This window comes from Andrographis paniculata, unplaced genomic scaffold (genome assembly GCF_009805555.1).
Source record: "Andrographis paniculata isolate CXL003 unplaced genomic scaffold, ASM980555v1 Contig82END, whole genome shotgun sequence".
Taxonomy (NCBI): Eukaryota; Viridiplantae; Streptophyta; class Magnoliopsida; order Lamiales; family Acanthaceae; genus Andrographis; species Andrographis paniculata.
In genome coordinates this window covers 776,915-791,849 of record NW_026137620.1, presented here as the reverse complement: position 1 = coordinate 791,849, position 14,935 = coordinate 776,915, and the positions used below count along the sequence as shown (strand labels likewise).

At 31.6% G+C, this 14,935-nt stretch overlaps 3 protein-coding genes across 6 annotated transcripts; 1 reads left to right on the top strand and 2 right to left on the bottom strand.

Moving 5' to 3' along the window:
* Positions 1–3,753: 3,753 nt before the first annotated feature.
* On the bottom strand, positions 3,754–4,678 carry LOC127241326 (40S ribosomal protein S27-2-like). The gene is made up of 4 exons (XM_051260310.1): positions 4,519–4,678; positions 4,334–4,435; positions 4,173–4,201; positions 3,754–4,087 (listed from the first exon to the last, which is right to left on the bottom strand). The coding sequence occupies exons 1-4, from the start codon at positions 4,519–4,521 to the stop codon at positions 3,961–3,963; spliced, it is 261 nt and encodes an 86-aa protein (XP_051116267.1). The 5' UTR covers positions 4,522–4,678; the 3' UTR covers positions 3,754–3,960.
* Positions 4,679–6,590: 1,912 nt separating this feature from the next.
* LOC127241323 (uncharacterized protein At4g14100-like) lies at positions 6,591–9,268 on the top strand. Of its 4 annotated transcripts, XR_007836502.1 has the most exons (4): positions 6,591–7,088; positions 8,653–8,904; positions 8,989–9,073; positions 9,141–9,268. XR_007836502.1 is itself a non-coding variant. In XM_051260308.1 (2 exons), exons 1-2 carry the CDS (start codon positions 6,635–6,637, stop codon positions 8,838–8,840), a joined length of 642 nt encoding a protein of 213 aa, XP_051116265.1. In that variant the 5' UTR covers positions 6,591–6,634; the 3' UTR covers positions 8,841–9,268. The 4 variants fall into 4 exon arrangements, 1 of the variants encoding a protein (XP_051116265.1); XR_007836501.1 differs by having other exon boundaries at positions 8,989–9,268; XR_007836500.1 differs by having other exon boundaries at positions 8,653–9,073.
* A 1,092-nt stretch (positions 9,269–10,360) lies between these two features.
* Positions 10,361–14,763, bottom strand: LOC127241318 (protein NRT1/ PTR FAMILY 6.1). Its single transcript, XM_051260300.1, has 4 exons — positions 13,863–14,763; positions 13,495–13,712; positions 12,797–13,377; positions 10,361–11,472 (listed from the first exon to the last, which is right to left on the bottom strand). Exons 1-4 carry the CDS (start codon positions 14,104–14,106, stop codon positions 10,617–10,619), a joined length of 1,899 nt encoding a protein of 632 aa, XP_051116257.1. The 5' UTR covers positions 14,107–14,763; the 3' UTR covers positions 10,361–10,616.
* Between the last annotated feature and the right edge of the window lie 172 nt (positions 14,764–14,935).

Genomic DNA, 14,935 nt, shown 5'->3' with positions numbered 1-14,935 from the left:
CAACCGTCTGATAACAAAGTATTCATTTTTTTTAATTTTAATATGTCCTATAACAAAAGTATTCATTTTTTTTTAATAAATATAATATGTTCCTAATATTACAAATACTCTTACAATTTCAAATATATTACACAAATACCATTACTGTTATATCACACAATACTAATATTCTATTTTATTTCTACTATATTCCAATATAATACTAATATTTCTAAAACTTCGTGCAAAAAACAAATAAATAAATAATGAGACGGAGGGAGTATTAGGTTTTGAATTTTTAGTGGAATGTAATATTTGTGAGATAAATAATATTCCCTCCCTTCGTCAGTGCAAATAAATTTTTTAGAATTTTATAGTAAATTAAAAAGGGAGTAACTGGTTGATGAAAATATATAAAATATTTTTGACAATTTTGCCTTCAAAATATTATTTATAAACTAATTGTATGTATAATGGTATATTTAAAAATTTTATGTAAAAATTAAATGATATTATATAATTATTTTTACTGCAATAACAAAATAAGAAAAGAATATTTTTGAGAAATAATACTTCTAATTGATACCGAGAATCTATATTTTTATAAAAAAGAAATTGAAAACAAAAATCAAAGATAATCTCTTTCTTCTAATTGACAGCGGAGCTGTTTCTTATGTAAATAATTCGAGGTATCAACTATATACTTCTTCCATCGAATTTCTATTTTCATAGAGTATATTTGCACAGTTTTTTAGGTGATCATATTTTTATTATGAATCGATAAATTTGCCTTTAATTGTATGGTAAAAATTAAAAGTAATAAATGAATGAAGAGTAAAAATGTAAAATTTGTGTTTAAAAAAAGAAATAGGACAACAGTTGTTGTACATCCCAAATAGAAAAGTAGGACATTAGTTTGTGAACGGAGTACTCCCTCTGTCCCACGTTGGATGTCTGAATCACTGTAGATACGAAAATTTTGGATAAATATAATTAGTAGATAATTAAAAATATATTCGTGAAAATAATTATCCTATTATAATAATAATAATTTTAAATTAAGATAACTCATTATTAATTTAATTAAAATTAAAATTTAAAATAAAAAATTTAAAATGAAATTAAAGTGCAATCAATTTAAAAAAGAAAAAAGAAAAAGTGACATTGAACGTAAGACGGACAGAAACGGCAATGTGAACATGGTAAATAGGACGAAAGGGAGTATTGGTTTTATCAAAAAATTATATATGCATATTGTTGTGTGTCATCGTGAGATCACTTTAAAATTATTGTAACACTGTATCATCGATAGTTAGTGTTTAAATTTTGTAATTTCCTCAACACGTAGCATCAGGAAAAAATTGGAAAACTTATCAATAAATTTTCTTAACTGACAATGAAATGCGAATTACTATTAGATTGTTATTATTTAAATAGAATGTATAAATATTGTTATTATTTTGAAATAAAAAATACAATGTCCTATATAAAATTACATCAATATCAATATATATAAATATATATTATAAATTATATCCGCTCTATCACACATAATTTGTTCTTTCCTTCTTAGAAATATAATTATACACTTTAATTACATTTTAAATTTTAATTTTTAGATTTTTTTTAATTTTAATTAAATTATTTAGCTATCTTAATTTTAATGAATAATTATGTTTACTATATAATAATTATTTTAACTAAATACACTTCTCAATACACCCATATTACATGGACGAAGGGAGTATTATTATATGTGGTTTAACATATAATCTCTATCCAATCAACAACTATAATAAAGATAATAAATTTTAAAACTTAATAATGAATTGATGTTTTAAATATAATATAAAAATAAATAAATAAATAAATAATTAATTGATATTTAACATTGATTTATCGTAATAATGCATGACCATGTTTTCTTTACAAAAAGGACATTCACATCAAATATACTTTCTTGAAATAAGATTTTTAAATCACTTCAACTAATAACCCTAACATTAACAAAACATCATAATATTCCACAACACAATCTAAAATTGATGACCAAACAGACCTAAGTATTCAAATAGTAATTGTGTATATTCTATAACAATGTATGTGTGTGTGTTTACCTCAAGTGATTGAAATGAATAACGCTATTTTATCTATCATAATTACATGTATAGTTTAATTGATTAAAATGTATGTATTATCCTCAGCCAACTATAATTTTATTAATTTTAGCATTTCTTTGGCTAAGCCTAGTAATAGTCAAGTTCTAGTTTAAAGAGTCGGGACCAATCCAATTCGAACCAAACCAAACCAAACCAAACCGAAACCTATAAGGTTATGCAACAAAAGAAATACTATTAGTCATAAACCAATCTAGGACCGGCCCTGCCGCCACAATAATTGGCTACAAGCCAATTCGGCCAAATCTCTACGATTTTGGCCAAACCATTTCAAACCCGAGGCCTTGCCAACCCACTTGCATCAATTTTATCTTATCACCATACTTAAAAACATCAATTTAAATCATATCAATTACTATGAAAGCACACTATGCCAGACTGTCTATGTTAACATTTTTTAGACTATGCTGTGTTTCTTTTCAGTCTCTACAAAGAATTTTACTAGTTGAACCCCACATTCCCTCAACAAAAAAAACACTTTTATAGACACTTTTTTCTATCACATAATATCGTATCAAATATTATTTAAATAAAGAACACATTTCAAACTCGATCCAAACCAAATAGAAAGAAACACACATGTTTATTATCAGAAGCCAGAGCTCAAGTATCAAATTAACAATGAATCAAGTTTGGAATTAGTAATGTACCATTTGAAATGCAAGGATCCAGCCAGCTTTTAAGTTCCGAAAACTCCACACAGCTCGAGTTAAGTCCCTTGATTGCAAAATTGTTGCCAACACCTCTGTCACAGCTAAAAAAAAAAAAAAAAAAAAAAAAAACATTTTGATTTATCATTTTCATTTTAAACTTTTCCAGGAATAGTGTCCCAATTCTGTGGCAAAATCAAGCAATCCAGCCTCAAACCTTCAACTACATTTTTGGGGAAGTAAACAAATACAAAAGCCCACAAAACCAACTCCACAAAAAGCATTGTGCTTTGATGTGTAAATCAAGAATAAAGCTGACTGTGGTGCATCCCACAATCTTGAAGAATCAATCCAAGTTTCACATTTCTCATCATTGTCATACAATGTCCATATAAAGAACAAACAATAAATTTATAGCAGAATAAAACATAACCCCAAAATCAGTTTCCCTGCAACACTATAAATCATTTACTACACAACCATAGTTTCACACGCTCAAACATGTAGTACCCTCTTCACCTCCTAGCAATATGCTTTACAGAGTTATGGAAAATATGACACATTGTAAGTTTGAATATCTAATGTTAAAGAGACGGGACATGCATATTATCGAAAACCTACCATCAAACAAGATCCAGAGGCTTCAAAAGCAAGCAACAATTTGATGGCATACCATTATAACAGTGATCCATCCCCACCTCGCACAAGTCTCAGTTCGAAAAACATTATCGAAAAACATTAATATCAATGCCCTTTTTCATAGAAAAGGATTAGTAATGGTAACTAGATTAGGAACTAGGCATATAATGCTGATGCATAATAGTCTACACGTCCTAGACAAATTTGACGAACTAACTAACTAATCAAAACCAAACAAGGCACAGAAAATAAACAAGCAGCAATGATTCAAGAGCAAGTGGAAGTAATTATACAAAACAAAGGAGATGTATCCTTAAAATTAACATTCTCATTTCCAAAATTAAACGTAGTAGCATAACATTTTCAGTCACTTCTTAAACTTGTCTATATATTAGAAACCAAAATACTCAAAATTCCAACTCAAAAACACAAGGCCCACATTCTCACTAGGGAACATCTAGACTATCATCTGACTATCACAAGAATGCAGGCAGAAGTGAAAATCACCATGCCCATCAGTCACCCTTTTTCCTGAAGGAGCATCCCTCGGTGAGTCTAGCCCGACCGCCTGTGGGTTGACACAGCACCGTCTGGCAGTTGCCGCACACCACAACTGTTTGAGAATGGCTGAAGACAGTGGTACTGCACACAGGCCGAAAACAATTAGACTAAAAGATCAACGCATCAATTCCAGAAATCAGATAATATAGCTTTAGAAACAACTCACATGTTAAAGCAACCCTGACACTTGACGTCCTACAAGCAGAATCAATCAACAAATAAATACAAAAGAAAATACTCAGAACATACACAAAAATTCAAAAAATAAAATAAAAATTGAGATGTAAGACATGAAATCCACCAAAAAAAAAAGAACAGAGAGAGTACCATGAAGAAGGAATTCGGTGATTGGACAAGACGCTTGAGCTTGTGCTTCTTCTTCTCAAGCTCCGCCGGGGGGTTGAGCAAATCGTAATCGTTTGAGAGAACCTATTCACGAGAATCAATTATCGGATTACCAACAAAACGGGAAACAAAAATCGAATTACTCAACAGCCGGTTGGAAAGTTTACCATCTTCGATCCAAAGAACGCGGCGCCGGGAGACGATGAGAAACTTTGAGGAAGTGCAGCGAAGAGAATGCTGGAATCTGAATTCTAGGGTTTTGACGATGCCTTATATATATGTGTAGTTGAAACCTTGGGTCAGAAATTTGGGTTGACAATTTTACCCCTCTAGTCTTTTATGTAGATATATATGCTCTCCTCGTAAAATTTTGTTCATGTTGTGAAGCATTATTTAATATAGGTGTCGTCTAAATAGCTTAACCATGTGGCACTATCATTGATGACTAGTCACATTGATCCTTGTGTATAAATATCTTGATTTGTGATGAAATATAACCACAATAATATAATATAAATAATTAAAATTAAAATTAAAATAATTAATTAATTAATTTAATAAAAATTATAAAAATTAAAACATAAAATATTTTATAAAAAATTAATATAATATATAAAACAATGTTATTATTATATTATATTATATATATATCACATAACATGTTATTAACATGATACTTTGTCGAAAAATGCTAATATAAAAATAATGTTTTTATTTTGTATTTTTTAGTTAGTAAAAGAATTACGAATTTTGTGTTCCAAAAAAAATTATTTCGAAGTTTTGTTAGGATACAAATAAGACATTATAGTACTGTTTAAATTTTGCCAAAATATTTCAAGAAAAAATATATACATATATATGAATATTAAATGTCTCACAATAATAATAACATAGACAATATGCTTCTTATTGATAATAGTGCGTCAATGTATACTATCTTAAAGTATAAAAAATATTTCACAAACATAAATTCTTTTAAAAAAATGATGTTAATATCATATGTAATAATGCGAAGACATCAACTGACTCAAATAATAAATTTTTGGTAATTTCAAAATTTATTAATAAACCAACAGTGCAGAGAATATTGTCTTTCACTTTCACTGTCTTCTGAATTATATTATATAAAATTGAATTTAATTGAAACATATTTGTTAGATTAAAAATCTATAAATTTTATAATTTTATATGACCGGCTCGGACACTCTGATAATATTATGATAAGACAAATTATTGAAAATATTCAAGTCATATTCCCTTTGTCTCGTAAGAATTGTAGCATTTTTCATTTTCATTTGTCTCAAAACAAAAATATTATTTTATAATTTAGTAATTGTATCTATCTAATATAATAAATATTATACAATTTATAATATATATTATACAAAAATTATTATTTTTATATTATAGAATATTAATAGAAGTATTTGGTTGTTTTGAAAAAAAAAAAAATACACACTTTGTTCACCTAAATCAATACAATTTTTAATATGTGTAATATAATACTTTTCTTAGTATATACTTTCCCAATCTAATTTTTTTTGTCCAAAATTATGTTTATACAGTTTTTTTTATAATTGTTTTGTAATTATAAATAGACAAATTATTCTTTATTTTAAGGTAGATATTAAAAATAGTAAATAAATAAAAAAAATAAACAAATTATTCTTTATTTTAAGGTAGATATTAAAAATAGTAATAAATAAAAAATAAAATAAAATAATAAAATTTATGTATAAAAATAAAAATAAAAAAAGTAATTATTGAAAATTTCAAATAAAACAAAAAATTACATTAGTAGACAGAAGAAAGGAGTATAATGCTGTTTGGGGGGTTTGGATTTTGAGTTGGGATTTAAATAGTAAAAATTTTGAATTTAAATAGTTGTATGATGTGATATAAATAGGTGTTGATGTGATGTTTTGAATGTAAAATTGATTTTTAGTATAATATAAAAAATGAAAAATAGGTGTTTGATTTGATGTTTTTGGTGGAAAAAAATTGGATGAATAGTAGAAATCTTATTAAATCCCCCAAACAAACACACCCTTTAGTATATTAAAAAAATAATATATTTTTATGAAATAATAAAAATAAAAGAAATAGTAAATATATCTTTGAAGATTTAATAATAAAATTTAAATTTAAATTTAAAAAATCTTAAAAATAAATTTAACTGACGAAACAAAAATAAAATAAAATAAAATAAAATGAAAATATATATTTATAATCTATCTAACTGAGCTCAACCCAATCCATTCACTCATTTTATCGGCGGCGCCAATGGCTTCCACCTCCGGCTATGTCCTTTTCCTGCTACTGTCGCTCGCCGCCGTCGCATGCTCTGCGGAGGTCCCGAAGCCGGCGGTGTGGCCGCTCCAATTTCACTCCATTCTCTACGTTAACTACAGCGGATCGCTCTCACTCATTGACCTCTGGTACGATTGGCCAAACGGCCGCAACTTCAACATCATACAGGACCAATTGGGCAAGAAATTGTACGATCTGGAGTGGAACAATGGCACATCGTTTTTCTACACTCTGGATTCGAACAAGGAGTGCAGCTCCGCTCAGCTCGAAGTCGGAATTCTTCGCCCTAACTGGCTGGACGGCGCCGAATACCTAGGTCAGGAATATGTCGACGGCTTCTTGTGCAACGTTTGGACGAAAGTTGAATTCATTAAGTATTATGAGGATGTCGTCACCAAAAGGCCTGTACATTGGGTTTTCTACACTGGTGAGTGATACAATGCCTTGAATTTCGTTTTACCATTAAAATTATCATCTGCAAGCTTGTTCGGACTATCAATTGAAGTTTTCGACAAGTTTTTTTATACTTTTCGAAATTAGTCAGTGTGATTGTGTTTTACTTGGAAATCGATGGAGTCTATGAACAGTTAACTCACCAGCTTGAAATGCAAACATTTCATCAACAAAAGAAGCACAAATGTTGTGTTATAGAAGAACACATTAGGTATTTTAGCTATGGCTTTTGGTATAGTCTTATCTTTTAGGCCTGTTTTTGATAACATAATTGATAATGGGCGTCTTGGAATGGAATCCTATCAGGATATCAATATTGTGAAATCTGTTTCTGCAATTTGATCATTGTTAGTGAGGATATTTCTTGAATCCTAACCATTGTTTGAGTAAATTATGTTCCATTAACAAGATTTACTTCAGAATTGTTGTTCTTCTGCTGGAATTGTTACAGATGTTCGATGTTACTAATTTAATAAAAACAAGCTTGGGCAGGATTTAGCAAACCTATAGTGACTGAGTAATGTAGCTAAGATTGGTTTAAACTTTACAGTTTGTTCACGGAAGAGTATCGAATATGTATGAAAATGATTTCATAAAATTGGTGACTTGTAGTTTGGACAATGGCCATGTAAAGTGGATGTCCATCTCACACTAGATGTCGATTTACAGCTAATAAAATCGTTCGTTTCCCTGTCATTTTCCTAAAGCAGCTGTCATGAATAACGGTAGAGTTTAAGACAAGCAAGTGATAGTGAAATTTCCTTACATTGAGACAAAGATGGAGGCCTAGCCTTGAATTTTCTTGATCCTTAATATCAGTTCTTCTCCAGAAAAATTAATGTTCCATTTAAATGTGTTTTGGAATTTTTGTGTTGGTTTAGGAATAGTATAAAGTTAGAATAGAATATGTTTTTCGATGTAGCGTGTGGTTGTGTGAAATAGTTTGAAGGGATTTTTTTCTATGTGTGGTATAGGGAATTGTGTAAGTAATATAAAGATAATAAATTTGTGTAATGTATTAATTTTTTTGGGAAAACTTTAGGAGAAAAAAAGTAAAAAGAACACACTAAATTTTGAAGTAATATTTTTTATCCTTTTTTTTGTGATTAGTGCAAAAACAATTTTGTAAATGTAAGTAAAAAAAAAAGTGTAATTGGATAGAAAATATTGTGTTTGTTTGCTTTTGGTTTGAATTTGAAGTTTGGTTTAAAGTTTAAAAAGTATTTTAATATGATATTTTGTGAGAGAAAATAATACTGTTTATTTTTACTGGATAAATCATATGAACTGACAGTTTGTTTGGTTGTGGTTTGATATTGAATTGAAATAAAGTGTTGATTTAAGTTTTTATTTAAATAATATTTTAATATGATATTTTATGAAAAAAATAATATATTTTTATTGAGAACCGTGCAAAGTCAATAGGTTTTGATTTTGATTCGAAATCACAAAAAACAAACTAGTGATGATTTTGGCTTGATAATAATAATACTCTTGGAATTGTCATATATTTGATGCATTTTCATCTATCACCGTAGGAAGATCGATCCACGTAATGACGTTTGAAGTTGGCGCTGCGCTCGAAGATCCATATTGGCAAGCCCCCGTGTATTGTTTTGATAAGAAGAGCGATGCAAAGGCCGATACCAAATATAACTCTAAATTTGAAGATGGTTTCATGGAACCTCGACTAAAAGGCCTACTCGGAGGGCCAATGCTGCTGTGACCTAACACTGCTCGACTAGCCTATGGAATTCAATAAGTTCCCCGACTTTTCTGAATCACGGATAGTCTGTCGTGCCGTTATGAATAATCATGTATGTATGTACTTAAGATCTTAATCTCACATTTCTGATTTGTTCGTTCTCGAGCAGGTAATGTCGTATTTCTGAATGAAAGAAGCTACGAACTAATGGATACGAATCATCTAAAGCCCGGCTCTTGTGAAAGAACCGCGAGGTAAAAGAAAATCTTCGAATTCGATCTTTTTAGGAATAATTACTAATTGCATTTTGCATCTTTTTAGATCATTTATCGGGCGTATCTTAGAGACCATCACTTATTTGTTTACTTGTAAGATTTTAGCCCCGATTTTACTATTTCAATTTTCTTTTCCCTCAAAAAATATCAAATCACACACTCAATTCTTATTTATTTTGTTACACTAAAATCTAATTTTACATTAAAACATCACATCAACACATATTTATATTACATCAAACAACTATTTCAATTCAAAATTTTACTATTCAAAATCAAAATCAAAACCCAAAACCAAAACAATTACTTTTTCTTGCACGACTATGTTATTACATCTTCATATTATGAATGTGTTAATTTAGATTTAGTTTTTTATTCTTATACGAAAATGTTATTCAAAAAACTATAATCTTGTTCCGTCGATAACTATACATTATGTTATTTTTTGTTGTCCAAACATAAAATGTGTGTATGACCGATAACATATTATAAATATCCTTAAATTTATACTTATTTATATCAATATTTATATTTTAACTTTATCTATCATAGTCTTCTATCGATAAAATATAACAGTTATTAAATTTTATAATACTCTCTCCTTCTGTCAAATTTACTCTCACTTTTTCTTTTTAGTTTGTGCGCCTGAATTTACCCCAATATTAATTTTGGCAAGTCATCAAATCAACATTTAATTATTATTCTTTATTTAACACTTGTTTACAATAAATGTCACTACTTTTATTACATTCATTTTCCTCATTTTTTTTAAAATTTGTAACTTACTTTCCAAAAATATCTTCAATTACATTTTTACTTTTTATCGTTTTTTTCAATAAAATATTTATTTTTCTTAATCTCCGTCGGACCCAAATGTTCTAATTTTTGCGGATCGGAGGGAGTATTTTATTTTGGATTTTAATTCACACAAAACCTTGAATATAATATTTTATACTTCTTTGGTTCCATATGTTAGGTCACGATTGATGTTTCTATCTGCCATATATCTCATATTATTTAAATAAAATAAAATAAAATTACATATTCTAAATTTTATAATTTATTATTGTGTAATTTTAATTATACTAATTAGTTATTTTGTATGGTACTATAATAATTTTACTAATATATTTATTGATCATATTTTTCCTAAGTTTTTTTTTTTATCTACGCTAACCTTTTTATGGCTAACTTTTTTATGACATTATATATGAGACGAATGAGGAATAGAAAATAGTGTATTTTATAAATAACATTGTAATAACATATAAAAAAACTAAATTCAATTTCCAAAAAATACACCCTTACAATGCACTCAATTGTTTAATTCAACAACAAAGTTTAAACATAACAAGTGATAATATCCACCAACAAACAATCAATCCATGTATAAAATTAAAGAGTGTGTGTAAGTCTCTCTATTCGACTAAACGTCCCAGAAATCTCTCCCCCAGCCATTACGCTCCGGCGTTTCTCGCCGAGCACATAAAAATTCACGAACCCAATGTACGTTTTTCCGTAGTTACAAATTTTGTTCTACCTTTTTCCCCGAAACCTCCTTCTCCCGGTACTGATATTTATGCGCCGCATACAAGAACGCACAAAAGTTAAGAACACTCAACACCGTAAGAAGCCAATAGAAGTAGTCGAACCGGCCGGTGTTAATATTCTGCGACAGCCACGACGGCCGTCTCTCGGCGGGATTCTCTGTCACGGATTTCACGATATTATTAAGTATCGTCGCCGCAAAGCACCCCAAACCGCCGGCGACGGCGGCGTAAGCCGACCCGATACTTCTCATAGCATCGGGCGCCTCCTCGTACAAAAATTCGAGCAAACCGACGATACAAAAGACCTCCGCTATCCCAATAAGACAATACTGTATCAGCAACCAGTACGCGCTCAAATCCGGCATCGGGGTCAAGAAACTCGCCTCATACCCGTGCTTGACGGCGTATTGCCGTCGATATTTTTCGAAAATCCCAGCCCACGCGACGGACACGATCGACACGGCTAGACCGATCCCCACTCTCTGCAATTGGGACGCGCCGTGCGGGTGGCCCGTGATTCGACGGGATAGTGGGACGAAGACGGAGTAGTAGAGGGAAAGGAGGAGGAAGATGCTGAGGCCCGGGAACACGGGCATGCACGTGACGGGGAGCTTCAGCTGGCCCATGTGCGTGTTCATCGTGTAGGCTTGTTGGACCGATAGCGTGAGGAACTCGGTTAATATGAGGTTTAGCATGATCGTGCACGCTGGGATCGGGAGGAGTTTGACGAGGATTTTGATCTCCTCGACTTGGGTTACGGTACAAAGCTTCCACGGGCTCGGGTCGACGCCGTCTTCCTTGAGTTTTAGCGCCGCCTTGTCCAAGCATCTGCGTATATTCAAACACGGCTGTGTTTAAACAATTAATACTGCATTTTGAAGATATTCGAAATTTTTAAAAGATCGTATTAAATTTTTTTTTTTTTTTTATAAAATATTAGATCGAATTAGTTTTACTATTTTAAAATTTTAAAGTTTTTTTTTTCTAAACAAAAGTTTAGTAAGAAACAGTGTGTTTGTTGGATTTTAAATCCACTGTTCATCCAATTTTTTCCACTAAAAATATCAAATCAAACCTCTATTTTTCATTTTTTATATTATACTAAAAATCAGTTTTACATTCAAAATATCACATCAACACTTATTTATATCACATCATACAACTATTCAAATTCAAAATTTTTACTATTCAAATCTCAATTCAAAATTCAAATTCCCAAACAAAAACAGCCATAGGGTATTTCACTAAAATTAGTTTACTTTAAGTTTAATTTACATAACTTGTATTTTTTAAAAATATATAATATATACGGCGGAGGTTGCTAGAATATAAAATTCAATAATGTGTTTGAACCGATAATGCAAAGTATATATATTAATATAATACAAATACAACATATAATCTAACCAGACATATTATAATCTCATACAAGCACACTTGTAACTATGAACAAATAATACATGCATTTATTACATAGATCATGTATCGTATGCAATAATGGTATGACTATTTGTATATATTATGCATATTTTAAAAAATCAGCATCGTAACAATTTTAATACAATACTATTAATTTTTTAATTTTCATATTCATCTTGTTTTGAGTTGGATAGAGTATTATTAATTATAGAATACTAATATATTAAAATTTACATAAAAAAAAAATAGTTATATTTGCACCTGACAAATGGAATACTTTTTTATTACTCTCTATCCTAACTAATTTGTCTAGTTTAGTTGGACACTAAATTTTATATTTTATGTAATTACTAATTAATTAAAAAATATATTAATAAAAATAATTATAATATAATAAAAATATACATATTAAAATTAAAATTAAGACTACTAAATAGTTTAATCAAAATAAAAAAAAAATATAAATCATAAATTTTAAAATATAATTAAAATATATAATTATATTTTTAATTAAAAAAAAGATAAATTATGTGGAATAAGTAGAAATAAAAAGAATTAAAAATATATATATATATTTTATAATATTAATAAAAAATATGTTAATAAAAATAGATAAACAAATAAAATTATTGCAATAACACACCCTAAAAAAGTCCCAAAATCCTCCAAACAAAAACCCGGCCAAAAATGCATGAAAAAAAAAAAAAAAAAAAAAAAAAAACCAGATGTGTACCTGAAATCCTCAGTATGAGCAATCTTGCTGCTGCCTTTAATGGCGGATTTCTTCCCGGGAACCTCATACAATCCAACAATCTCACTGCTCTCGAACGCCGCCTTCCTCTTCCTAAACGCCGCCACCACCACCTGCGCCACCCGCGTCAGCGGGCTGCCCCCGGGCAGCTTGTGCCTATACAAAGGCGTCCCCACGAAGAACACCAAATTCGACATTCCCATGGCGATCGCCAGCGACCCGAACGCCGACCCCCAACCGTGACTCATCTGTATATATACCACCGCCGTGAACGCCACAATCGCCCCCACCGTCACCGACAGGTAGAAGAAATTGAAGAACCTGTCTAAATGCTCCTTGTAATCCTCGCTCCTCTCGTCGAATTGATCCGCGCCGAACGACGACACGCAGGGGCGGATTCCGGCGGCGCCGAATCCGGTGACGTACAGCGCCGCGTAGAGGTACAGCATCTGCCATGGCTCCGCCGCCGTGCAGTTGCCTAATAGAAGCGCGATTTGGTCGCAGTTTTCCTGGCTCGGCGTCAGAACCGCCATTGTTGCGCACAGAGTTATCCCTGCTAGCCCCTCCGGAATCGATCGATCGATTGATTGATACCGAACACCAATGGTAGGTTTCACCAAATTAGGTTAAAATTAAATCGGTGTGATTTTGAAGATGATTTGCAGAGCTGATTTGCTTACCAGAAGGTAGATTGTTGTGAAAATGGCGATCGTCCAGTACCTTCCGAGATAGGCGTCGGCGAGGAAGCCGCCGAGCACCGACGAAGCCTGAGAGATTCCGAGGAAGTTGTTGACGGCGTTCGCCGAGCTCTCGAACGGCCGGTGCATCACGTAGAACATGAACGCCACCATGTTCACCGACAAACCGAAGTAAGCCATTCTCTCCGCCATTTCATTACCTGTAAATATAAATTTTCGAATCGAGATTCGAAAGTAGGGTTTCAGTTTCCCCCAATCCTCAAATTGATCAATAAACCTTCAACTAAACCTATAGATCACCGATCTATATATATATATATATATGTGTATCTGTATATGCTTATGTATACCGAAGATGAAGAATGCAGCAATCCAGCCGCCGGTTTTGTTAATTTGGAGCTCCGAGAGAGGCTTTCCATGGATGTTCACCGGCGTCGATCCACCGCCGGTGTATCCTCCGCCGAGCGCCGTCCTCCGGTCGTCGGACTCGAGAAAGTACATCCCCAGCCTCTTCCTCCGGTGACAATCTCCGACGCCGAGAGGCGTCTCCGGCAGAACTTCAGGTGATTTGATCTCCCTACCTTCCATAACCATAACCTCTGCTATTTCTTCACTTCACTTCCAGATTAGAATCAAACACAAACATATATATCTATATATACAGAAATTAATCTAGCCACTAAACTCGGTACATCAACATCACATTCATGATTAAATTGATGCGAAATACTGTTGGAAAATCATAATTGCAGGAATCAGACGCCATTAATGGCGCAGCAGCAATGATGGTTGAGCTTCCAGTTCCCAATCAATATTCAGAGAGAATCTCTCAAAAGTTTCAACACCAACAACCAACCTCCGCCATGATTGATTAAATAGCTAAGCTAGCTAATCCATCAACAGTTCACAAAATCGTCCACAGCAACTGCAGTACGACAAGGTAACCAGTAATTCCTGCATACAATAATAATAATCTTCAACCGAAAATGCTCAACAATAACAAGTTGTTTGTCAAAGGAATTTTAATTGCTTTCTGATTGAGAGAGGGAAGGAGCAATAAATATTTCTGATGGATCCAACTAACATCCATGTGGAGGAAGGAAGACTGCATTAAATACTGAACAGGTTAATAATAAGGAAGAAGAAGAAGAAAACAAATAACAAGGTGCATTAATGGCGGCAGCAGTGATGAGCAGAGCAGAACAGCTGAGGAGAAAGTGGTTGGGTAGCAGAAGCTTCAAAGCCCACCCCATTCATCCAATCTGATCCGCCATTTTTGGATCACTAGAAGAAAATTTCGAGGTTTGGCCCATTCCATTAACTCTGCCTTTAAATTGCTTGTGAGTTTTTTTTTTTTTATTCTTGTTTTTAAGTATTCCAAATAAAAGTTCTCCAAAAATATTTTAAATTAAATTATATATTT